Source organism: Salmo trutta, chromosome 13 (assembly GCF_901001165.1).
Source record: "Salmo trutta chromosome 13, fSalTru1.1, whole genome shotgun sequence".
Classification (NCBI taxonomy): domain Eukaryota; kingdom Metazoa; phylum Chordata; class Actinopteri; order Salmoniformes; family Salmonidae; genus Salmo; species Salmo trutta.
The window spans coordinates 57547716-57575418 of NC_042969.1; the positions used below are offsets into that span (position 1 = coordinate 57547716).

The following is a 27703-nucleotide window of genomic DNA, read 5'->3' on the forward strand; positions in this document are numbered from 1 at the left end:
CAGATCCCTTAAGAGAGCTCGGGTATGGGTTTACTGCAGTAATCTAAGTGAAAGGATTGTCCTGGGATTTTGCACAAAAAAAATAGGCCCATCACCTGTAGGACCAAATTCTAACATTTAGGCTACAGTACATCTACTAATAAATGACATGGTAAAATGATAATTAGGTCAACACAGTAATATCATAGGCACATGGTACTCATTAGAATAACTTAGCAAACAATTCAGTTCGGTAGTAGGCTAGGCCTAGTGCAACTTTATTAGAAAACAGTTGACTAATGTTTCGCGCCTGGTTTAGCCATTGTTGGTAACCTAGCCTAATTTACAAAGGTGTTCCTGGATTTCAAAGTTTTTATTTTTATTTGTTGCTGCCGTGGTCACTGCTGGAGCGATTTGTTCATGGAAGAGTGTGATATTTGGGATGTTCAACTCTTTTGGGATGTTCAATTCTTTTTTTTGTAGAATGACTGAGGTCGTCACCTGTGTTTTTTTTTTTTTAAAGAACATCTTACTCCAAAATGCATGAAAAGGGATAGTGCAAGATTTTGGCAATGAAGCCCCTTTACAACTTACCTAGAGTCAGATGAACTCACGGATACCATTTTTGTCTCTGTGTGCAGTTTGAAGGACGTTTAAGGTAGTTTCGCGAGCCATTGCTAACTAGCCATTGCTGCTAGCTGTTCTTATAACTAGCTGCTTTCAAAGACTTCCAGTCACTGTGCTAATGCTAGTTAGCAATTGCTAACTACATGCAGACTTAAAAATAGTATCCACGAGAATCTTGCACTAACTCTGGGTAAGTAGAAAATATGCTTAATTGAAAAATATCTCACTATCTTAAAAGCACATCTCTGAATAAATATTTTGTAAAAATACAAATCATTTTTTACAAATATGGCAACGATTTAGCAGCAGCAAGGCATCGCTACTAAATGAATATAGGGGGAGAACTTTCACTTCTAAGTAGCTATACCATATCACTACAGTGTAAACACAAGGGATACCTCCTATGTGACACAAATGTAAAAAATATAGGCATATGGGCGTACTCACAGGATGGTGTGGGCGGAGCTGGAAGGTGTGTGGCGAGAGAACGGCGACGGCAAAGAAGCGCAGGAACACGAAGCTGCTGACCGCCGAATACTGGACATGAGGATCATCTGCAGGGGAGAGGAGGAAGGGGGACAACGGGGAGACGGGTGAAGGAAAAAGAAAACCAAAGCTCGGATTGCTCCCTGTCCTTATCCATTGACTGCTCAAATGGTAAGAACAAAAAAGGATGTGTTTTCTTTATTTGGGTGAACTATCCCTTTAAAAAAGGTTCCAATTTGTATAAGCATGGTGGTTTATGAGAACATGACCAGTACCAAGCTCCAACACTAGCTTTTACTTTAAAGGCCTCTGTCATACATACTACGAGACAACCTCCTGCACTTTAGTCAGGCTTCTGGCTCCACCTCATGGTGGACATGGTCTCTACAACATACTGCTTACTGATGGAAGATACTTTATAAAAAAAGCCTGATAAAGTAACTAGATAATACTTGGGAAAGACTGGCATAATATTTCTGTATCCAATCTATCATCTTTTCCTTTGGATAGAAACCTGGACCTTTCTACACAAATGCTTATAACAGGATCTACACAAGATCAACTCGATATTTGCGGTATGAAAACATCTCAGAATTTTTTTTTTGTGGTAAGTGGACGTTCTCTCTAATGTGATGAGGCACAGTAAGTATCGATGAGAGAGCTGTGACTGAGGAATGTTGAAATCCTGCTGAGGATGAGGAGGTAGGATGAAGGTGAGGAGAGAGGATAAAGATGCGTGTGATGCCCTGCTCACCTGGGAACCGCTTGGAGGCCAGTTGACGCAGCGAGCGGAACACGTCACACATGAGCGGGGGACAGCTGGAGCTGGACTGGGTGATGGACGAGAACACCTTCTGAACGTACCCCTGCAGGTTCTCCTGGAGAGAGGACGAACACGCACGTCGTGAACACACACGTCGCTTATTAACACTTCATTCTGTATACCAGCCCACCACTACACAATACACTGATAGCAAGCTCGCGATGCACCGGACAAATGTATACTGTACCTTGTTGACCTCAACGTTATCTCCCTCTTTCAGTTTGATCGGGTCAATCTCACAGGTTTTGTTTGATTCACAAATCTACAAAAGAAACTGAAGATGTTATGCTGAGTTTTGAATGCATTTTCAAACATGTTGTTCCTAGGTTAATGAGCTTTTATGATGTGGTTCATAGCACGGCTTACTTCTGAGGATCGGTGTTAATCTATGATATAATCAATTTGCTCACATCATTACCTAGGTAATATATGATGTACATTACCTCATCCAATACAGGCTTCAGGGTAACCGTCAAGTAGCTCCGCCCTACAATCTTCATCATGTCGTCGATGCAGCGTGTTGCTAGGGAGTTGCCACGGAAAATGGTGTTGGCCTCCCTAGACAGACAAGACCGGGTTCAGAGGTCAGGATACCTATTCACTTTATTGAGCACTACTTTTGTCCAGAGCCCATAGGGCCCATGAGAAGTGTGTACTACTCACTGAGTGTTCTCCAGCTCCAGGGCAGCGATGGCGGAGACGAAGGACACCAAGCGGCTGTGGTGGAGTAGCAGGCGGACCACGGGCAGCACAGCCTCATACCTCTCCCTGCAGATGTCCCCCAGAATGTGGGCTGCTGACGCCGAGATGGGCTGAGAGGGAGAAGAGAGAAAGAGAGACAGAGATAAAGGCACCGTACTGTGAGCGATGATTGGTCATCCACTAATGGTTATTGGTTGACTGCAATTCCACTCACGACAAACTATTGGCAACGGTGTGGAATACAATGTGGGCAATGTTTGGCCACTGACAGTTTTCACCGATTGACGGCCCTATGCGTCCTCGACTGTACACTCACAACTTTCTTCCTTTAAGGGGTACTTTGGGATTTTGGCAATGATGCCCTTTATCTACTTCCCCAGAGTCAGATGAACTTGTGGATAACATTTTTATGTCCGGTATAAAGGAAGTTAGAGGCAGTTTCGCGAGCCAATGCTAACTGGCGTTAGTGCAATGACTGGAAGCCTATCAGCTAGCAATTCCTTTAAGTTCCTTAATGAGGACAGACAGACAGACAGACAGACAGACAGACAGACAGACAGACAGACAGACAGACAGACAGACAGACAGACAGACGAACAAGACAGGTCTGAGGTTAGTACCTTAATGTCTGGGGACTTGAGCAGCAGCGTACGGAGCGGTGTGTAGCAGGCGGATGGCAGCACATTGTCCTCTGTGTAGGTTACGTTGAGCCTCAGAGAGCCCAGGTCGTCTGTCTTGGACTTCCCATTCCCTTTGGGCTGGAGGAGATACCTGTGGACCAGGGGAAAGACACCCAACAAAAACACACCCAGTCAGCTATACAGAGTGATGGCCAACCGACACATTTGTTTTTGACAGTGGTGATTAGGGTTGCACATTTGGGCAAAGTTACCATAATATCACAACCCTAGTGGTGAGACGCAAATGCTACACTCATTTCATATGTATATACTGTATTCTAGTCGATGCCACTCCAACATTACTTATCCTAATATTTATACATTTCTTAATTCCATTCTTTTACATTTAGATGTGTGTATTTTTGTGAATTGTTAGATACTACTGCACTTTTGGAGCTAGGAACACAAGCATTTCACTACACCCGGAATAACATCTGCTAAATATTTGTATAGTTGTGGGTCTGTATGTTACAGTGTGCATGTAACAATCATCCCTCCCTTTCTCTCCCTCTCTCTACACACTAGTCTCAAGGCCCTCATGCCAAACGCATAGATCGGTATCTGCATAAAACTTATCACCTAGATGCGCGCACACACACTGTTTACAGAACACCACCATCGCGGTGTTCAAAGCAGTCTGAGGACACAAAGGAAGGAACCGGTCAGAAAAGTTAACACAGATGTAGAGTTGCTAGACCGGGGGATAGGATCTGGCACAGGTTCATCTCCAGGTGCTACACGGAATTGTTTATCATTTTGAAAACAGCTGTTTGAAACCACTGTTTAAAGCTGGTGGACCAAAACCGAAAGCAACTTTCGGTTTTGGTCTACCAGCTTCAAACAGCTGTAAAAACTATATTTGTTGTGTTACAATTTTGATGGTACAATGATTCCCTACACTATTCAGTGCTTGTTTTCTCAAATAAAATGAAATTGAGCTAACAGTATCGAATTTTAGCAACCAGGGAATGACAGAGCGATTTCCACTAGATTTATTTATTTAACCAGGTAGGCTAGTTGAGAACAAGTTATCATTTGCAACTGCGACCTGGCCAAGATAAAGCATAGCAATTCGACACATACAACAACACAGAGTTACACATGGAATAAACAAAACATACAGTCAATAATAAACTAGAACAAAAGAAAATAAAAAGTCTATATACAGTGAGTGCAAATTAGGTAAGTTAAGGCAATAAATAGCCCATGGTGGCAAAGTAATTACAATATAGCAATTAAACACTGGAATGGTAGATGTGCAGAAGATGAATGTGCAAATAGAGATACTGGGGTGAAAAATACAGTATGGGGATGAGGTAGGTAGATAGATGGGCTGTTTACAGATGGGCTATGTACAGGTGCAGTGATCTGTGAGCTGATCTGACAGCTGGTGCTTAAAGCTAGTGAGGGAGATATGAGTCTCCAGCTTCAGAGATTTTTGCATTTCGTTCCAGTCATTGGCAGCAGAGAACTGGAAGGAAAGACGACCAAAGGAGGAATTGGCTTTGGGGGTGACCAGTGAGATATACCTGCTGGAGCGCGTGCTACGAGTGGGTGCTGCTATGGTGACCAGTGATCTGAGAAAAGGCGGGGCTTTACCTAACAGAGACTTGTAGATAACCTGTAACCAGTGGGTTTGGCGACCAACGAGGGCATACAGGTCGCAATGGTGGGTAGTGTATGGGGCTTTGGTGACAAAACGGATGGCACTGTGATAGACTGCATCCAGTTTGTTGAGTAGAGTGTTGGAGGCTATTTTATAGATGACATCACCGAAGTCGAGGATCGGTAGGATGGTCAGTTTTACGAGAGTATGTTTGGCAGCATGAGTGAAGGATGCTTTGTTGCGATATAGGAAACCAATTCTAGATTTCATTTTGGATTGGAGATGCTTAATGTGAGTCTGGAAGGAGAGTATACAGTCTAACCAGACACCCAGGTATTTGTAGTTGTCCACTAGATAACAAAGCCAGAACAGTTTTCCCAGTTTGACAACAGAAGCCGCTCCGGCAGGAGAAATCAATAGGAGAATTTTACAGCCATTCAGTGCTGAGGTGTATTTCTGTCTGTAATAAAGCACTTTAGTGGGGAAAAACTCGTTCTGATTGGCTGGGCCTGGCTCCCCCGTGGGTGGGCCTATGCCCCCCAAGTCATGTGAAAGCCATAGATTAGGGACTAATTTATTTATTTTTATATGAATTTCCTTATATGAACTGTAACCAAGTCAAATCTTTGAAATTGTTGCATTTATATTTTTGATCAGTTTAATAATGAATAAGATGATATGGACGGTGGGGGGACCTGATCCTAGATCAGCAGTACTCCTACCCAGATTATTTCTGAGTATTGGCCCAGCTCTTTAACAGCCGCCCCACAATGTGCAGATCTGATCTAGCATCCATGGATCTACGCGGAAAGAAACTCAGCACTGTGAGGGGTGTGACGTAGGAGCGTCGGATTCTGGCGGCTGATAAAACGAGGCGAGCAGCAGCGGAGTACGTAAGAGCCTCTGTGTCACGTCCCCGTATCTGTCCTTGTCATCTGCTAATCAGTCCATTCATGTCACATAGCTAGCTAGCGCTGCAGTCAGATTACATTCTTCAGGTTGGGATCAGCAGCAGCAACAGGCGTGTGGCTGCGTGCAGTGAGTGCACAACGTGTCCATGTGAGAGAAAAGTGTGTAAAAGTCACCCAATTTTCCTAGCAAACTATGTGGCTCTGGTACAAAGTAGTGCGGTACATAAGGAATAGGGTGCCATTTAGGATGCAATCAGTGCGTTTGAGTATGTAGTTAGAAGTTAGAGCGGTGGGCTCCTATGGGCACGCGAATGCTACGTGCACCTTTGCATATTGGTGTGTCAGTATGTGAAATCTCCCAAGCTGGTGTGAGAAACCTGGCGCGGAAGCATCAGGAAGACAAATGTGCGAGGTGAACCTGCGATGTCACCGTTCTTACCAGGCCCTGTGAATGTGGTCATTTCGCAGGATCTTGACAGATACCCGCGTCTCCCCAAGAAAAACATCCTGTGCCAAATTCCCATTGTTCCACAAGTCAACTCTGCAGAAGAACACACACAGAGAGAGAGAGAGATTCAAATCACACATTCTAATTGAATGTGATATTTGCAAATACACCTTAAAAAAAATATATATATCTACAAATAAGGGACCAATGCCCCTTCCCTTTCCAAACACACCACTTCACCATTGGCTGACTGACACACTCATGGAAAACACAACCACATATATATCTTAACACAAACACAAAATACACTGAAGTGTTGGTCTTTACCTGTGTGAAGTATACAAATTGCAGTACACTTGGAAAATACTCATGCGATTAAAATCACCTCAAATCCAACCCTGAAAGTCATGCATGCGTGTTTACCTCTCTGCCCAGCCTAGTCTTACCCCACTGTAAACCCAGTGAGCTATGTGTCAGTCCGCTGTGAGTGATGCAAACAGAGACACAGACCCCACAGATCCTTAACCACCATCTTTGCATTACACACTACACCTGTTGTGACAAACACAATTACAATCAAATCTGGTTTAATTCAAAACACACTGAAAACCCTCTCCCGACTACCGATGAGAAGTCGCTCCAGAGAGATGGAGGTATGGTGGTCTGTTTGTCAGTGTGGGGAAAAACCAACCCACAGATGTTCTGTCAAAGGTCGGAAGGAAAATGGAGGAAAAAAGAGAAGAAAAAGAAAGAAGAGAACAGGGTAAAAAAAGAAAAGAGCGAACATAGAGGAAAGATGAGGGGAAAATTGGAGAAAGGAAGAAAGAGGAAAGAGAAGAGAAAACAAGAGATGAAGGAAAAGAAGAGGAAACAAGAAGAGACGGCACACTCACTTGATCTCCAGCTTTTCAATGTCTTCCTCCTCTACTTGGAAATGAGACTTTTTTGTGTAACTGTTGGGCCTTGTGACCTGGTGACAACAACAAGATGGAATTTACATCAGTCCTCTCCAGCAAATAACAACTCATGAACCGTCAAAAATCAGCCAGACATGTAACTTGCGTTCATTAAGGCATGCAATGGAAAATGGTTGAAATGTTTTTGGAATGGAAAACTAATGTGAGCATTTCTTACTGGACAAGTCCTGGTAGTCCCTTCCCATTTTCAGTCAGTTTTCTTCAATTTGGAATAAAACTGAGATGCCATGAGCTGCCAGATGTAAATTACGTTTACCTCAAAGTAAAAAGTTTCTTCAAACTGAGGGTCACTGGTCTTCTTTTTCACCTTTGTTTTCTTCTGGTCAAACCTAAGGAGACAGAAGAGTCAGAAATATACTCAAACCTTTCTCACGGGGGTCTATATGAAAGAATAAAAAATAAAATAATGCCTCAAATTGAAGTGAGCCCATAATCATGTTCCACTGCAGAGGATGGTAGTCGAGTCTTACCTGGCAGGCCCAACGAGCGAGACAGTGGCATACGGGTCACAGTTCTGTCCACTGATCAGAGGCAAGCCCTGGCATTCTATTATCCTGGGGGAGACAAAAGCAACGGAAGATTGACATTAGTGTTTCTCATATCAATATACGGTGTTCTGACTATCTGACCTACCACTCACAATATGCCACATAGATGAAATATGCATGCTACAGAAACTGTAAACATGCACATGACATTTTTGTATATTCATTAAAAAGGGAAATGCCACAATTTTTAAACTTCCCATTTATTACCTCCAGCACCACCCCAAAACCAACATGTGAAAATGGCACAATTCTGTGTTTTGTAGTAAAAAAAGATATATTTCCAATGCATCGTGTGATTTTAACCAATTATGAGTAGTCATTACCTATTAATGATCTAATAAATCGGTTGAGGAAGTCATTGGAAACACTCACTCAATCTTTTAACTACAAAACATAGAAACGTGCAATTTTCACTTACACAACATGACCAAAAGTATGTGGGCACCTGCTCATTCCAAAATCTGCTCATTCCAAAATCATGGGAATGAATATGGAGTTGGTCCCCCCCTTTGGTGCTATAACAGCCTCCACTCTTCTGGGAAGGCTTTCCACTAGATGTTAAAACATTGCAGCAGGGACTTCCATTCAGCCCCACAAGAGCATTAGTGAGGTCGGGCACTGATTTTGGGCGATCAGGCCTGACTCGCAGTCGCCGTTCCAATTCATCAAAAACGTGTTTGATGGGGTTGAGGTCAGAGCTCTGTGTAGGCCAGTCAAGTTCTTACACACCGATCTCGACAAATCATTTCCGCATGGACCTCGCTTTGTGCATGGGGGCATTGTAATGCTGAAACAGGAAAAGTCCTTTCCCAAACTGTTGCCACAAAGTTGGAAGCAGAGAATCATCTAGAATGTCATTGTATGCTATAGCGTTAAGATTTCCCTTTACTGGAACTAAGGGGCCCGGATCATGAAAAACAGCTCAGACCATTATTCTTCCTCCACCAAACTTTACAGTTGACAGTATGCATTCAGGCAGGTAGCGTTCTCCTTGCATTCGCCAAACCCAGATTGGTCCAAACCCAGATTGGTGAAGCGTGACTCATCACTCCAGAGAACGTGTTAAAACTGGTCCAGAGTTCAATGGCAGTAAGCTTTACACCACTTCAGCAAATGCTTGGCATTGCGCATTAGGTTTGTGTGCGGCTGCTCGGTCATGGAAACCCATTTCATGAAGCTCTCGACGAACAGTTCTTGTGCTGACGTTGCTTCCAGAGGCAGTTTGGAACTCGGTAGTGAGTGTTGCAACCGAGGACAGATTTTTACAGCACTCAGGGGTCCTGTTCTGTGAGCTTGTGTCGCCTACCACTTTGCAGCTGAGCCGTTGTTGCTCCTAGACGTTTCCACTTCACAATAATAGAACGTACAGTCGACCATGGCAGCTCTAGCAGGGCAGAAATTTGACGAACTGACTTGTTGACAAGGTGGCATCCTATGATGGTGCCACATTGAAAAGGTCACTGAGCTCTTCAGTACGGGCCACTCTACTGCCAATGTATGGAGATTGCATGGCTGTGCGCTCGATTTTATACACCTGTCAGCAACAGGTGTTGCTGAAATAGCCAAATCCACTAATTTGAAGGCGAGAGGACAAGTACATTAGAGTGTCTAGTTTGAGAAACAGACGCCTCACAAGTCCTCAACTGGCAGCTTTATTAAATAGTACCCGCAAAACACCAGTCTCAACGTCAACAGTAAGTCCCTCTGTGTTCCTTTGCCCATCTTAATCTTTTATTTTTATTGACCAGTCTGAGATATGGCTTTTTCTTTGCAACTCTGCCATGAAGGCCAGCATCCAAGAGTCACCTCTTCACTGTTGACGTTGAGACTGGTGTTTTGCGAGTACTATTTAATGAAGCTGCCAGTTGGGGACTTGTGAGGCATCTGTTTCTCAAACTAAACACTAATGAACTTGTCCTCTTGCTCAGTTGTGCACCGGTGCCTCCCACTCTTTTTTCTATTCTGGTTAGAGCCAGTTTGCGCTGTTCTGTGAAGGGAGTAGTACACAGCCTTGTACAAGATCTTCAGTTCCTTGGCAACTTCTCACATGGAATAGCCTTCGTTTCTCAGAACAAGAATAGACTGATGAGTTTCAGATGAAAGTGCATTGTTTCTGGTCATTTTGACCCGGTAATCGATCCCACAAATGCTGATGCTCCAGATACTCAACTAGTCTTAAGAAGGCCAGTTTTATTGCTTCTTTAAAATCAGAACAACAGTTTTCAGCTGTGCTAACATAATTGCAAAAGGGGTTCTAATGATCAGTTAGCCTTTTAAAATGATAAACTTGGATTAGCTAACACCACGTGCCATTGGAACACAGGAGTGACGGTTGCTGATAATGGGCCTCTGTACGCCAATGTAGATATTTAATTAAAAAAATTAAATCAGCCGTTTCCAGCTACAATAGTCATTTACAACGTCTACACTGCATTTCTGATCAATTTGATAGAGAGAGAAAAAAAAGTGCTTTTCTTTCAAAAACAAGGACATTTCTAAATGACCCCAAACCTTTGAACTGTAGTGTAAATATTCAGACCCTTTGCTTTGAGACTAGAAATCAGTGATGTAAAGTACCTAAGTAAAAAAACGAAGTACTACTTAAATAGTTGTTTAGGTCTGTACTTTACCATTTATTTTTGACAACTTTTACTTTACTACATTCCTAAAGAAACTAAATGTACATTTTACTCCTTACATTTTCCCCTCACACCCAAAAGTACTCCTTACATTTTGAATACTTGCAAGGACAGAAATTGTCTAATTCACGCACTTATCAAGAGAACACCCCTGATCATCCCTACAGACTCTGATCTGGCAGACTCACTAAACACAAATGCTTTGTTTGTGAAATTTGTCTTGAGTGTTGAACTGTGTCCTGGCTCTCAAAAAAGTGTTGTCTGGTTTGCTTAATATAAGACATATTAAATTATTTATACTTTTACACTTAAGTACATTTAAAACCAAATACTTTTACTCAAGTAGAATTTTACTGGATGACTTTCACTTGAGTCATTTTCTTTTCTTTTTCTTTTCCCACCACTGCTCGAAATTGATCTTAGGCGCATCCTGTTGCCATTGATCATCATTAAGATGTTTCTACAACTTGATTGGAGTCCACCTGTGGTAAATTCAATTGACTGGACATGATTTGGAAAGGCACACACACACACACACACACACACACACACACACAGGTCTATATAAGATCCCAGTTGACAGTGCATGTCAGAGCAAAAACCAAGCCATGAGGTCGAAGGAATTGTCCGTAGAGCTCCGTGAAAGGATTTGGTCGAGGCACAGATCTGGGGAAGGGTACCATAAAATGTCTGCACTATTGAAGGTCCCCCAAAACACAGTGGCTTCCATTCTTAAATGGAATAAGTTTGGAACCACCAAGACTCTTCCTAGAGCTGGCCGACCGGCGAAACTGAGCAATCGGGGGAGAAGGGCCTTGTTCAGGGAGGTGACCAAGAACCCGATGGTCACTCTGACAGAGCTCTAGAGTTCCTCTGTGGAGATGGGAGAATCTTCCAGAAGGACAACCATCTCTGCAGCACTCCATCAATCAGGCCGTTATGGTAAAGTGGACAGGCAGAAGCCACGCCACAGTAAAAAATAGACATGACAGCCCACTTGGAGTTTACCAAAAGGCACCTCAAGACTCTCAGACCATGAGAAACAAGGTTATCTGGTCTGATGAAACCAAGAACTCTTTGGCCTGAATGCAAGTGTCACGTCCGGTGGAAACCTGGCACCATCCCTAGGGTGAAGCATGGTGGTGGCAGCACCATGTGGGGATGTTTTTCAGCGGCAGGGACTGGGAGACTAGTCAGGATCGAGGATACGATGAACGGACCAAAGTACAGAGCGATCCTTGATGAAAACCTGCTCCAGAGCGCTCAGGACCTCAGACTGGGGTGAAGGTTCACCTTCCAACAGAACAACGTCCCTAAGCACACAGCCAAGACAACTCAGGAGTGGCTTCGGGACAAGTCTCTGAATGTCCTTGAGTGGCCCAGCCAGAGCCGGACTTGAACCCGATCGAACATCTCTGGAGAAACCTGAAAATAGCTGTGCAGTGACGCTCCCATCCAACCTGACAGAGCTTGAGAGGATCTGCAGAGAAGAATGGGAGGAACTCCCCAATTACAGGCATGCCAAGCTTGTAGCGTAATACCCAAGAAGACTCGAGGCTGTTACAGCTGCCAAAGATGCTTCAACAAAGTCCAGAGTAAAAGGTCTGAATACTTATGTAAACGTGATCAGTTTATTTTTTATACATTTGTAAAAATGTCTAAAAACATGTTTCTGCTTTACCATTATGGGGTATTGTGTGTAGATTGATGAAGGGGTATTTCATTCATTTTAGAATAAGGCTGTAACGTAGCAAAATGTGGAAAAGGTCAAGGGGTCTGAATGCACTGTATATAGTGTATGTTGATGTTCTGGTGGTGCAGGAGATGTTTAGTTGTCAAGTTATCCCTATTGTTTATTATTTTTAAAGTAAGGCTAGTACACTTTTACAACAAGTATCCACCTGACAAAACAAATCTCAATTGAGGGTAGTAGCACATCCTGACTGGGCAGGTCATATTTCCAGAATAAGGGCTAGGTAAACACTAGACAGGATGCAATGCAAATTAGTAGCACAGGACACAACCAAAAGTGTGAATGAATGAACAAATGAATAACAAATTAGGCAACTGTGAGAGAAGAGACAGGCAGAAAGGCAGGAAGTGTAGGCATGGTTTGTCTAGGGTGTCATGACGATATTCCCTACCCACTCACTCAGCCATGAGACTAATGAACAGCTATCTATGATGCTGTATGCTGTAAGAATGACGTCGCCATAGCCCAGTCAGTGCGTGTAGCAGTGACACAGACAACAACAGTGCACAAAGTGACACCAGTGTGTGTGTGTGTGTCCTCCCTAGGGTTGCAAAGGGAGGGTATATTACTGTAAACTTTCTAAGTTTACCAGTAAACTACCAGAATTTTGTTAACTTTCAAGTTTTGGGGGGGAATTTTATAAAATGACATTTAGTAGCGTTTTTGGGTACTTCAGATTATCACACATGAGTAATTATCTCTGGCCCTGTGTGGCCTTATCACATGTAAAACAATTCAATAATAAACCAAAAAAATTGAATGACAATCCTGTAAAACACTCATCCTAAATAAACCATAACCTTTAATAGCATTGGTGTTTAATATATAAAATATATATTTTACACACTTATTTCACTATGTCAATATGTATTTGTTTAGTACATTTTTTGCCATCAAACTGGTGGCAGTTGTGAAAAAAGTCAAAAGCTGGAAGAGTTGCAGAGTCCATTGAAAATAATGCCATAGTTGATTAGATGCTTTTCAGTGATTAGGCAATATTCTCTTGAACCATGTGGTCTATCCACTGGAAACTCATGGAGTGTAAAAACGTTAAAAACGCCTTCCTAATATTGAGTTGCACCCCCCCCTCAATTCGTCAGTGAATGGACTCTACAAGGTGCTGAAAAGCATTCCACAGGGATGCTTCCCACAGTTGTGTCAAGTTGGTTGGATGTCCTTTGGATGGTGGACCATTCTTGATACACACAGGAAACTGTTGAGCGTGAAAAACCCAGCAGCGTTGCAGTTCTTGACACAAACCCATGCGCCCTGGCACCAAATACCATACCCCGTTCAAAGTATAGGAGGTTGTTGTCTCGTCTTAATTGAGGAGGACGGGCTCATGGTAATGGCTGGAGGGGAATATGTGGAATGGTATCAAATGGTTTCCATGTGTTTGACACCATTCCATTCTCACCGTACCAACGCTGCTGGGAAAAATTAGAATGGTGCCGAAGGAGATGGCTGCCATTTTGTGATCCTGTAACCAATTGTGCATGTTTTTTTTGCATTATTTGTAACTTATTTTGTACATAATGTTTCTGCCACTGTGTCTTATGACTGAAAAGAGCTTCTAGATATCAGGACAGTGATTATTCACACCGTACTGAAGGAACACCTTTTCTTCAACGAGTCAGACGGGAAGGACTTACTTCAGATGCACGACAAGGCCCTCATCCAAGTCATTCGCAGGAGAAAGAGGTATCGAGAATGAAGGTCCGGGTGCCTTGTATGGATCCGTCGCCGAGAGGGTAGTCTACCTCTACCATTCGCATGTGACAAATACAATTTGATTTGATCGTAATGAGCCGTCCTCCCCTTCACAACCTCCACTGATTCAAAGGCACTTAAATATTTTGTCTTGACCATTCACCCTCTGAATGGCACACATACACAATCCATGTCTCAATTGTTTCAAGGCTTAAAAATCCTTATTTAACCTGTCTCCTCCCCTTCATCTACACTGATTTAAGTGGATTTAACAAGTGACATCAATAAAGGATTATAGCTTTCACCTGGATTCAACTGGTCAGTCTGTCATGGAAAGAGCAGGTATTCTGAATGTTTTGTACACTCAGTGTATATTAACAATGAATACTTACAAATAAAAAGTTATTCAAGTATAAATTGCCCAAGTTACCATAGATTAACAGAAAATACATGGCAATTACCAAAGATTCTGGTAACTTTGGTAAATGAGCATTAGCTTTGCAACCCTAATCCTCCCACAGTGATAGGGCAGGGTAGAGAGGACCATTAACAGTGAAGAGGTATCGGTGACACACCGTGGTTCTGAGACGCCAGCGGCCACAGAGGTAGGAGCAGTGCTAGAGCAGTTTCCTGTCGAGATGCCATCACTTCCTCCTCATTAACCTGCTCACCGCGGTTTGAATGAGTGCCGACGAGCAACAACATCATCCACTGTCTCTCTCACACACACACACACACACACACACACACACACACACACACACACACACACACACACACACACACACACACACACACACACACACACACACACACACACACACACACACACACACACACACACACACACACACACACACGAGATGACGATCTCTTGGAAATGCACAAACATACACGCAATGCCAAAGGTAGTGCTCAGGGACAGCACTACAGTAGGATGCACCGTCAAACTCCGACAGAGGAGACACAGGTTGTTTGTGAGAGCTGTGGGTCTGTACAGTGTGTGTATGTGTGGACTGGAGGATGTTGGAAATGAACACAGCAGAGGTGAATTCCAGAGTAGGAGAAAACAGCTGCGGTAAGGGAACGGAAGAGAGGGTAAACCGTGGTTGGGTCTCTGGGCTCTGGCTCCTTAGAGCCTGTTGGTGCCTGACTGGGAGGCTTTATGGCGTTGGGTGATCTAGCCCAGACAAAGCCAGAAACAAAAGGCTATATTGACAGCACATAAGACTGCATAGAGAAAGTCCACATATGTTTATGTACTTGGGTTAAAGTCCTCCAATGCTTCTTGAGGTAGTAGGTGCCCCTAACCACAGATCTAGGATCAGATTATATTACCCCCCCATCCTAACCTTACCCACGAGGGAGAAGAAACCAATCTGACCCTGGATCAGTATACTCACCGGACCAGTAGCTGCTGGCACATGGAGCCGTTCTCTATGATCAGTTCATTCAGACGCATCTCCAGGTGGACCTTTCCCTAGGAGAGGAGAGACGTCACGATATCAGAGTATACTAAAAGTCAACAGGATTTCGTCAGTATTTCTCCTATCAACATTGGTGATAAATGCCAGATCCTATGCAAATGAGTACTGTATGAAAAAAAAAAAAAAAGAAAAAAAAAGGGGATAAAAAGGTGAGTAGGTGTGTTCCATTCCTTCATTCACTCACAGAGGGAGAGGTACAGGTGGAGCACAGTATTTTGCAAGTCAAAGTTACCAAATGAGTAAAATTCATCTATTATATTAATCTATTCACAAGACATTCTAAATAAGCCATGGCTGCTGTAACAATGGGTACTACAAAAGAGAGGCCTGGTTTAAAGGTGTCCTCTCTGAACATATATTTATAATTGACTTTTAGAGGTTAGGTTACATTCATAGTGCAGCCTACTCTATGAATGAGTTAAACGTTCATTCTAAAGTGGTGGATATGAGTAAGGCTGGCTCCTCTAACCTCCCCAGTGTTTCTCTATGGTGGCTTCAGGTTAGTAGTGGTTGTGTGTGCATCAGGGTGTGTGATAAGCCACAGCTTGCTGTCATGTGAACCAACGCTCAAAGTCTTTATCAGGTCGGATGTGGTGAAGGCTGCTGCCTAGCCTTCGGAAGTGTCAGAGAGAGGCAGAGAGAACAAAAACAAACAAAAAATACCAGCGAGCACTCACTCTCCCCTCCGCAGTACATTACGAGTTGAGCTCAGATAGTGATTGTTGTCGCTTACGTGGTCGCTAATGGAAGATAAGCCTTGGCCAACATGGTGAGAATTACCCTGGCATGCCTGCTGGGCTGAGCTAATGTCACCAGGGTCATGTTTATTAGACACCAAACGAAGGAACTGTAACAGGGAAGAACTACCTGGACTAAGAACTACCTGGACTAAGAACTATCTGGACTAAGGGGGTTTTCACACATGCCCTAATGAAAGCAACCAAAATCACTGCCACTCACCTTCAAAACATGTCTTGGCCTGTATTGTACTAATCAGGTCCACGTACAAGTAGCCACTTGGCTCAGATCTAGGAACAGATTACCCTCCCCAAGCCCTAAACTTAAACATTAGGCCGGGAAGCCCATAAACAGGCGACTTCTAAAAGGGCAACTTCTACATACTACCAACAACCGCACAGGAGATACCAGCTCTAACCCACTCCTGCTCTTCTCACTAACTGCACTCACAGTTGCTGCATCAATTTCAACCCCTTTCTCAGAGAGAGAACACAAGCGCACACACATTGCAGTCCATCACCGATGTAACAAAACTTAGAACACCTACTTCGGAGTGAGTCACTGTAGCAAACACTCATGGCAGCCTAGACTAGGGCCACTCCACTACAATTGTTTTCACACATGACAACTTTGTACAACGTGACAGCGGCAGGAGGTAACAACCTTGGGATTCTGCTGAGAGAGAGAGAGAAAGACCAGTTAGAGAGAGAGAAGTCAAGAGAGATAAAGAGAAAAGTAAAGAAAGGGGTAGAGAGCGAATGAGAGAGAGCAAAAGAATGAGAGACAGGGGAGAGTGTGGGAGGATACACTTCCTTAGACACTGTAAAAGGAGCCCTTTGAACGGCGGGTTTGCAACAGTAAATAAAAATGCTGTGCGTTGTGAAATACCTAGAGAAGACGAGCACCGTGTGTTTACAGTGAGATGAGCGAGACTGGAACCAGAAACATTAGGGTTCTACCCGTGTCCATCTCCCCCACACATCTCTCTGAATGGGGAGCTTGTAAGCAGCATAGTTCATTTCAAATCAAATATGGCTGCTCTCTTCGTAGAGGATTTAGCCTAGCTAACAGTGTCCTCGTCTGGTGTTGCCCAACTGACACTACGCCCACAGACACACACAGCCAACTCGGCTCAGTGTCCTTCCGTTCTTCCTGGACTCAAGCTGTGTCTCTAGTTGGGGAGGCAGCCCTGGTCATCTCCAGAGTGAGTTACTGTAGAAAAACACTCCTCAGAATAGCCCAGACTAGGGCACCCGCTATGAAATGCTACAACTGGAGTGAAATAGGGTTACATGGAACTGTCCTATACAGCCTACAGTGATTGGGTAACATGTCTGCTGGCTTAGGTCAGTTCAGGATGCTGTGGCAGTAGGACACAGGATTATGTCAGCCCGTTCTCCGACAGATTTCAGTGTCCTAAAATCTTCTCATTACTCAAGAACAAAAAAAAATAAAATAAAAAAAAAAAAAACTCACCACCAGGTTAAAAGACACCATTATGTAACCGAGAGGCATCTGTAGCTTTTCAGCCAGGGCAGACGCTTAAAGAGAGCCTCATATCAAGTCAATTTGAGTGTAAGAAGACAAGCAAATGGATACATCTCGGAGAGCAGAAGTCTTATTTTTTTTCAGTCTTTCCGTATCCCCCCCAACCCTCACTTTGAGCCAGAAGTCCTGACATCAGAAAAACATTTTCTCAATTTTCTAAAAAGTTCATCCTCATCACTGATATGAAAGAACTGACTAGGTGAAAGCCAAACAACGAGCTTCCACCAGTCAAGTATTTTCTAATCAGTGCAGATGAAGGGGAGGAGATGATGTGAGAACTGATTTTTAAATCAATTGAGCTAGAGCCTCAGTGAGCCTTCCTCCAAGATGGCATAGCAGTCAGATGTCCTTTGTCCTCGTCTTGTCCCGTGTGTGTGTATAATATATATATATATATATATATATATATATATATATATATATATATATATATATATATATATATATATATATATATATATATATATATATATATATATATATATATATATATATATTTATATATATTATACACACATATTTTCTTTGCATATCTTTTTATATATTTTCTTTCTAAAAACTCAACTTCAAAACACTCTCCTGCAACCCACCTCACCAATTGTTTTAAAAAAAGTATTATTCACCTCAAATCTGAAATCCACAACAGAAGCTAGCCAGAAGTTAGCCAGTTCACTGGCTAGCGTTGGAGTTCAGCTAGCCACGTTAGTATACAGCTAACCACGGTTGGCGGTCATCAGCTATCCTTTAGCTTGAAAAGCTATCGGCAGTTTTTGTACAACGCGACAGACCAGAGCATACCGGACCTTTTTTCTCTCCATATCCCCGGATTTCTACCGCAGGATCTGGACATTTACACCTGGATCCTGCAGCTAGCTAGCTGCTATCCGAGTGACTATTGGCTACCGTCGGTCCGGAGCAAACATCAATTATTCCAGAGCTAGCCAGTTGAAGAGTTCCATCAGCCACTCCTGGGCTACAATCACCTATCCGGACCCATTTTACTGCCGATGCGGAGCCCCACCGGGCCTTTACGACTGGACTACCGACGTTATCTGCCCGAGGGAGTTGCCCAACTGGCCCCTCCGTCGCAACGTAACCTGAACGCCCATCTGCGGCCCGCTAATCGTTAGCTGTCTTATTGGCTACTATCTGAATAGGTCTATCGGACAATTTTCTTGGGCCACTAACTATTTTGCCAATTGGATTGGTCCCCTCTACCACATGGAACCCCACTAATCTACCGACGGAAACGCACAAGGTGGGTAAAAACAGACCATCTTCTGCCAGCTTGCTACCCATGGCCCTGCTAGCTGTCTGAATCGCTGTGGCCCCAACCAACCTCACTATTCAATGGACCCTTATGATCACTCGGCTAAGCATGCCTCTCCTTAATGTCAATATGCCTTGTCCATTGCTGTTCTGGTTAGTGTTTATTGGCTTATTTCACTGTAGAGCATATTGCCCTGCTCATTATACCTTATCCAACCTTTTAGTTCCCCCACCCACACATGCGATGACATCACCTGGTTTCAATTATGTTTCTAGAGACAATATCTCTCTCATCATCACTCAATGCCTAGGTTTACCTCCACTGTATTCACATCCTACCATACCTTTGTCTGTACATTATACCTTGAAGCTATTTTATCACCCCCAGAAACCTGCTCCTTTTACTCTCTGTTCCGGACGTCCTAGACGACCAATTCTCATAGCTTTTAGCCGTACCCTTATCCTACTCCTCATTTGTTCCTCTGGCGATGTAGAGGTGAATCCAGGCCCTGCAGTACCTAGCTCCACTCCTATTCCCCAGGCGCTCTCTTTTGATGACTTCTGTAACCGTAATAGCCTTGGTTTCATGCATGTTAACTTCCCTGGGCTAGGTGGGATGCTTGCGTCCCACCCTAGTCAACAGCCAGTGTGGGACGCTAGTCAACAGCCATTTCGCGTGGCGCGAAATACAAATACCTCAAAAATGCTATAACTTCAATTTCTCAAACATATGACTATTTTACACCATTTTAAAGACAAGACTCTCGTTAATCTAACCACACTGTCCGATTTCAAAAAGGCTTTACAGCGAAAGCAAAACATTAGATTATGTCAGGAGAGTACACTGCCAAAAATAATCACACAGCCATTTTCAAAGCAAGCATATATGTCACCAAAACCACAGCTAAATGCAGCACTAACCTTTGATGATCTTCATCAGATGACACTCCTAGGACATTATGTTATACAATACATGCATGTTTTGTTCAATCAAGTTCATATTTATATCAAAAACCAGATTTTTACATTAGCATGTGATGTTCAGAACTAGCATACCCACCGCAAACTTCTGGTGAATTTACTAAATTACTCATGATTAACGTTCACAAAATACATAAATTATTTTAAGAATTATAAATACAGAACTCCTTTATGCAATCGCGGTGTCAGATTTTAAAATAGCTTTTCGGTGAAAGCACATTTTGCAATATTCTGAGTACATAGCCCGGCCATCACGGCTAGCTATTTTGACACCCACCCAGTTTGGCCCTCACCAAACTCAGAATTACTATTAGAAAAATTGGATTACCTTTGCTGTTCTTTGTCAGAATGCACTCCCAGGACTTCTACTTCAACAACAAATGTTGTTTTGGTTCCAAATAATCCATAGTTATATCCAAATACCTCCGTTTTGTTCGTGCGTTCAGGTCACTATCCGAAGGGTGACGCGCGAGCGCATTTCGTGACAAAAAAATTCAAAATATTCCATTACCGTACTTCGAAGCATGTCAAACGCTGTTTAAAATCAATTTTTATGCCATTTTTGTCGTAAAATAGCGATAATATTCCAACCGGGCGACGTTGTATTCATTCAAAGGCTGAAAGAAAAAAATGGAGAATTCTCATGAACGCGCATCTCCAGTGTCACTGTTCCCAGGCTGACCTCTCACAAATTCTCCTGCTGTTCTTCGCCCAGAGACAGCAGACACCCCATTACACTTTCTGGCGCCTTCTGAGAGCCAATGGAAGCCTTAGAAAATGTCACGTTACAGCAGAGATGCTGTATTTTCGATAGATGCAACTGAAGGACAACAAACTGTCAGACAGGGCACTTCCTGTATGGAATCTTCTCAGGTTTTGGCCTGCCATATGAGTTCTGTTATACTCACAGACACCATTCAAACAGTTTTAGAAACTTTAGGGTGTTTTCTATCCAAATCATGCATATTCTAGTTTCTGGGCAGGAGTACTAACCAGATTAAATCGGGTACGTTTTTTTATCTGGCCGTGAAAATACTGCCCCCTATCCTAAACAGGTTAACACCGCAGCCATCCTACAATCTAAGCTTGTGCCCACAATCTCACACAAATTATCAATGAACCTACCAGGTACCACCCCAAAGCCGTAAACACGGGCACCCTCATAGATATCATCCTAACCAACTTGCCCTCTAAATACACCTCTGCTGTTTTCAACCAAGATCTCAGCGATCACTGCCTCCTTGCCTGCATCTGGGTCAGCGGTCAAATGACCTCCACTCATCATTGTCAAACGCTCCCTGAAACACTTCAGCGAGCAGGCCTTTCTAGTTGACCTGGCCAGGGTATCCTGGAAGGATATCGACCTCATCCCGTCAGTAGAGGATGCCTGGTTATTTTTTTTAAATGCCTTCCTCACCATCTTAAATAAGCATGCCCCATTCAAGAAATTTGGAACCAGGAACAGATATAGCCCATGGTTCTCTCCAGACCTGACTGCCCTTAACCAACACAAAAACATCCTGTGGCGTTCTGCATTAGCATCGAACAGCCCCCGTGATATGCAACTTTTCAGGGAAGTTAGAAACCAATATACACAGGCAGTTAGAAAAGCCAAAGATAGCTTTTTCAAGCAGAAATTTGCTTCCTGCAACACAAACTCAAATAAGTTCTGGGACGCTGTAAATTCCATGGAGAATAAGAGCATCTCCTCCCAGCTGCCCACTGCACTGAGGATAGGAAACTCTGTCACCACCGATAAATCCACTATAATTGACAATTTCAATAAGCATTTTTCTACGGCTGGCCATGCTTTCTACCTGGCTACCCCAGTCAACAGCAACTCGCCCAAGCCTTCCCCATTTCTCCTTCTCCCAAATCCAGTCAGCTGATGTTCTGAAAGAGCTGCAAAATCTGGACCCCTACAAATCAGCCGGGCTAGACAATCTGGACCCTTTCTTTCTAAAATTATCAGCCGAAATTGTTGCAACCCCTATTACTAGCCTGTTCAACCTCCCTTTCGTGTCATCTGAGATTCCCAAAGATTGGAAAGCAGCTGTGGTCATCCCCCTCTTCAAAGGGGGGAACACTCTTGACCCAAACTGCTACAGACCTATATCTATCCTACCCTGCCTTTCTAAGGTCTTCGAAAGCCAAGTCAACAAACAGATTACCGACCATTTCGAATCCCACCGCACCTTCTCCGCTATGCAATCTGGTTTCAGAGCTGGTCATGGGTGCACCTCAGCCACGCTCAAGGTCCTAAACGATATCTTAACCGCCATTGATAAGAAACAATACTGTGCAGCCGTATTCATTGACCTGGCCAAGTCTTTCAACTCTGTCAATCACCACATCTGCATCGGCAGACTCAATAGTCTTCGTTTCTCAAATGATTGCCTCGCCTGGTTCACCAACTACTTCTCTGATAGAGTTCAGTGTGTCAAATCGGAGGGCCTGTTGTCCGGACCTCTGGCAGTCTATGGGGGTGCCACAGGGTTCAATTCTTGGGCTGACTCTCTTCTCTGTATACATCAATGATGTCGCTCTTGCTGCTGGTGAGTCTCTGATCCACCTCCACGCAGATGACACCATTCTGTATACTTCTGGCCCTTCTTTGGACACTGTGTTAACAACCCTCCAGACGAGCTTCAATGCCATACAACTCTCCTTCGGTGGCCTCCAACTGCTCTTAAATACAAGTAAAACTAAATGCATGCTCTTCAACCGATCGCTGCCCGCACCTGCCCGCCCGTCCAGCATCACTACTTTGGACGGTTCTGTCTTAGGTATTTGTAGTTGTCCACATATTCTAGGTGTCTGGTTAGACTGTAAACTCTCCTTCCAGACTCGCATCAAACATCTCCAATCCAAAGTTAAATCTAGAATTGGCTTCCTATTTCGCAACAAAGCATCCTTCACTCATGCTGCCAAACATACCCTCGTAAAACTGACCATCCTACCAATCCTCGACGATGTCATTTACAAAATAGCCTCCAACACCCTACTCAATAAATTGGATGCAGTCTATCACAGTGCCATCCGTTTTGTCACCAAAGCCCCATACACTACCCACCACTGCGACCTGTACGCTCTCGTTGGCTGGCCCTCGCTTCATACTCGTCGCCAAACCCACTGGCTCCAGGTCATCTACAAGACCCTGCTAGGTAAAGTCCCCCCTTATCTCAACCATAGCAGCACCAACCTGTAGCACGCGCTCCCACAGGTATATATATATATATATATATATATATATATATATATATATCTCACTGGTCACCCCCAAAGCCAATTCCTACTTCGGCCGCCTCTTTCCAGTTCTCTGCGGCCAATGACTGGAACGAACTACAAAAATCTCTGAAACTGGAAACACTTATCTCCCTCACTAGCTTTAAGCACCAGCTGTCAGAGCAGCTCACAGATTACTGTACCTGTACACAGCCCATCTATAATTTAGCACAAATAACTACCTCTTCCCCTACTGTATTTATATTTATTTATTTAGCTCCTTTGCACCCCATTATTTCTATTTCTACTTTGCACTTTCTTCCACTGCAAATCTACCATTCCAGTGTTTTACTTGCTATATTGTATGTACTTCGCCACCATGGCCTTTTTTTTGCCTTTACCTCCCTCATCTCACCTCATTTGCTCACATTGTATATAGACTTATTTTCTACTGTATTATTGACTGTATGTTTGTTTTACTGCATGTGTAACTCTGTGTTGTTGTATGTGTCAAACTGCTTTGCCTTATCTTGGCCAGGTCGCAATTGTAAATGAGAACTTGTTCTCAACTTGCCTACCTGGTTAAATAAAGGTGAAATTATTTTTTGTTGATTTAAAAAATATATATATCAGCCCGGTTACCAAGCCTCTCAGCATAGAGAGAATACAACACCAGGATGTGAGGAGGTGGTGTCTGCTGCAGAGACAGTTGGATCAAGCCAAAATGTCTGACTGGTGACTAACTACAATCAATAGCATTGGACAGCCTTATGGTGGCTGAATGACCGCATACAAGAACTAGCACAATGACTAGAAGGTGAACTTTTCTCCCCAAACCAACTGGGTGCACATAAAGATGTCTGAACACTGTCTGACTGACACCCACCTGGACTTCAGAGTTAGGGTCCACGGGCTGCAGGCCAAACCAGTGCTCCTTCCCACTGAATTTACACAGTTCCTCCTTCCGGATGGACACTTTCCCTGAAACCACACATGGACAGACAGACGTCAACATACTTGGAAATCATCCAGCTGAAAGCATAGGGTAGCTGTGTGTGTGTGTGTGTGTGTGTGTGTGTGTATGTATGTATATATATATATATATATATATATAAGTGTGTCAGTTTCTACTCACCGACAGGCAGGTCCCTTTGAAAAACACCCTTGGCGAATACGTAGAAGGACAAACACTGAAATGGTCGTGGGATCTCAAAGTAGAAGTCCTCGCCGTAGAAAGGGCTGAAAAACAACCACACAGGAAGTCGTTTTAGTGAAGCGCAAAACACCATCTTTAGGCTACGTTCAGAGAACACGCTGACCTCTGTGGAAAGGGAACACTTACTGAAAACTTTGTTGGCTTTTGATTGAGAAGGGTTTAGGACTGATTAGCCTGATCCTAGAGCTGTTATTGCAGTCTTGCCAAACAACTCGTGACAAGGAGCTGGCAAGACAAACAGATCTGGGACCAGGCTACTATTTGAAGGGCCAGAAGACAACACACCGATAACAACACAAACCTTATGCATAGACCGCCCTCCATCAGCAATCATTAAAGAGCAGGTGCTAAATATAGCCTAGCGCTGTGATGGCCAGGCCTCCTAGGACTGACTGACCAGCATACAAGTGGCTTGGAAGAGCAGGCCGAGATGGAGAGGGTGCCAAGCAGCTGTACCATCCAGCTCTGACCGGGGTCATTTGTGTTCAGTACAAGGCATGGGCTGACAGGAGAGAATGTTTTGAAAAGGAGCTGTTGCAACCTAACCTTGTCCAATTAGATTTTATTTTTTAGATTGGGTTAAGTGTCTCGCTATCAGACCTGAGCCCAATCTCAACTACTTAAATCTATTCTCTCCTCCCCATCAATTTCACAGATGGGAAAAGAGTTGCTAGGTGAAAACAATATGGTGGAAGTGCATCACTAGGCTGGCTTCACCAGGTCAGTTCTTTCAGATACTTACAATGAAGGAGGCGAGGACAGATGTTTTAAGACAATTGAGCGAGAGCCCTTCTGAGCTTAACAGACAGTTACATACTTGCCACTTATATTTTCCAAGAAAATACAATTATGGTAATGTACCATAACTGCATAGTTACTAGCCTGTTACATAGTTATGCTACATTGTTACCTTGGTATGAGGCCTATTTTATGTAAAGAAGCCAGAATGGCTGTTAGCTACACCATTATGCAGCCTTCTAAAAACAGTAGAAGCTAAGCAGGTTTAAGCGTGGCTAGCAGGTGTAAGAGACTAGTATGAAAACAGGACAACTGACAGACATTTGTTCCATTACCTTAATAAAGTCAAACGGTGCTAATAACATTATGATCTGTTCATAAAAGCAGTGTTCAAGTAAGGCTACCCTCTATGCAGTATTGCATTGTTGGTGAAGTGTTTTGCCTGTCATTTCCACAGTGAGGGTTTGGCAACACTTCCAGGCTGCAGACACCCACGCATCCTCCAGTTTGTGCACATAATCACATGGAATTACTCACTTGTAGCCTCCACACACATACACAGTACCTCCTCTTTCGATCTCCCATTCCCTCCCTCTCAGACAGAACACGGGTGTAAGCATTAGTCCAAACAGTTGGGTTTTTCAAAGAAAATGAGTTTTCTATTGGACAAATTCAGGTAGGTAGGTCCCTCCCCATTTCGCTTAGTTTGCTTCCATTTAAGAAACGTTTTGCAACAGAATTGGCATAATGAATAAGCCCTAGATTCAACAAAACACATCCTATCCTTAAAGAAAAATTCCACTCAAAATATTTTGGTATTTGCTTCATTAGTCCACTTTTGATATAGTCCCAAATTATTTGCTTTTCAGCAATCAAGATATAGAACTTCCAAAATGCAGAAATTATCATCGTACAGTGCCTCTTTCTGTATTTTGAAAAGTTTTATATAGTTTGGGTGGTATTTTCCTTTAACCTCCCCATAAATATAGAGTAATGTGGTACCGGTATAGCCACTCCACTACAATTGTTTTCACATGACAACTTTGTGCAACATGACAGTGGCAGGAGGCAACATCCTTGGGATTCTGCAAAGAGAGAAAGAAAGAGAGATTCTACAAGTCTTAAAGCCATATGAAAGGCCATGCATCGAGAGAGAGAGCGAGAAAGAGAGAGAGAGGAGAGCGTGGGAGGATACACTTCCTTAGACACTGTAAAAGGAGCCCTTTGAACGGCGGGTTCGCAACGGTAGAGGAAAGAAAAAACGCTGTCCGTTGTGAAATACCTAGAGAAGACGAGCACCGTGTTTACAGTGAGATGAACGAGACTGGAAGTAGAAACATTAGGGTTCTACCCGTGTCCATCTCCCCCACAAATCTCTCTGAATGGGGAGCTTGTAAGCAGCATAGTTCATTTCAAATCAAATATGGCTGCTCTCTTCGTAGAGGACTTAGCCTAGCTAATATTGTCCTCGCCTGGTGTTGCCCAACTGACACTACGCCCACACAAACAACTCAGTCCTTCTGTTCTTCCTGGACTCAAGCTGTGTCTCTAGTTGGGGAGGCAGTCCTGGTCATCGCCAGGTTACAATAAACATATTGGCTAAAGTTGGCTAAGTTTTCAATGGTGTTACATGACACCACATCGATCGTGAAGAACATTTCAACATAAGGAGAGATGGTAAGGAAAGGACACTGTTATTGCCCTGCCTGATGACATCTGACACAAAATGATCAAAGCAAAAAGATCTGGGCCCTGCAGGAAGAGGATGTTACACATCAAATGATATCACCTCATGCCAGCAACCATGACAGTAGTGCAACATAGGCTAACATGACAAGAGCAACATCTTCACGGCCCTGTTCTTGCAGCGTGTGCTGTGAGGTACTTTTGAACATAGTGTTCGGAAAGTATTCAGACCCTTTGACTTTTTCAACATTTTGTTACATTACAGCCCTATTCTAAAATTGATTAAATAAATTGTTTTCCTCATCAATCTACACACAATAACCCATAATGACAAAACAAAAACAGGTTTTTAGAAATCTTTGCAAATGTATTAACATGTAAAAAACAGAAATACCTTATTTACATAAGTATTCAGACCCTTTGCTATGAGACTCGAAATTCAGCTCGGTGTATCCTGTTTTCATTGATCATCATTAAGATGTTTGTACAACTTGATTGGAGTCAACCTGTGGTAAATTCAATTGATTGGACATGATTTGGAAAGGCACACACCTGTCTATATAAGGTCCCACAGTTGACAGTGCACGTCAGAGCAAAAACCAAGCCATGAGGTCGAAGGAATTGTCCGTAGAGCTCCGTGAAAGGATTGTGTGGAGGCACAGATCTGGGAAAGAGTACCAAAACATTTCTGGAGCATTGAAGGTTCAAGAACAAAGTGGCCTCCATCATTCTTAAATGGAAGAAGTTTGGGACCACCAAGACTCTTCCTTGAGCTGGCTGCCTGTCCAAACAGAGCAATCGAGGGAGAAGGGCCCTGGTCAGGGAGGTGACCAAAAACCCGATAGTCACTCTGACAGAGCTCCAGAGTTCCTCTGTGGAGATGGGAGAACCTTCCAGAACGACAACCATCTCTGCAGCACTCCACC

General features: G+C 43.4%; 1 protein-coding gene across 1 annotated transcript in view; it reads right to left on the reverse strand.

Annotated features, from left to right (window-relative positions):
* LOC115206149 (ras GTPase-activating protein 2-like) overlaps nt 1–27703 on the reverse strand; it is a 45563-nt gene that overhangs the window by 13173 nt on the left and 4687 nt on the right. The window contains exons 3-15 of the mRNA XM_029772799.1: nt 24273–24376; nt 24024–24118; nt 15293–15369; nt 7710–7793; nt 7496–7568; nt 7156–7232; nt 6254–6355; nt 3238–3388; nt 2579–2727; nt 2359–2473; nt 2103–2177; nt 1847–1970; nt 1054–1160 (exon numbers count right to left, since the gene is read on the reverse strand). Coding sequence (XP_029628659.1) covers nt 1054–1160; nt 1847–1970; nt 2103–2177; nt 2359–2473; nt 2579–2727; nt 3238–3388; nt 6254–6355; nt 7156–7232; nt 7496–7568; nt 7710–7793; nt 15293–15369; nt 24024–24118; nt 24273–24376 — 1333 coding nt within the window. The remainder of the gene's footprint in view (nt 1–1053; nt 1161–1846; nt 1971–2102; nt 2178–2358; nt 2474–2578; nt 2728–3237; nt 3389–6253; nt 6356–7155; nt 7233–7495; nt 7569–7709; nt 7794–15292; nt 15370–24023; nt 24119–24272; nt 24377–27703) is intronic.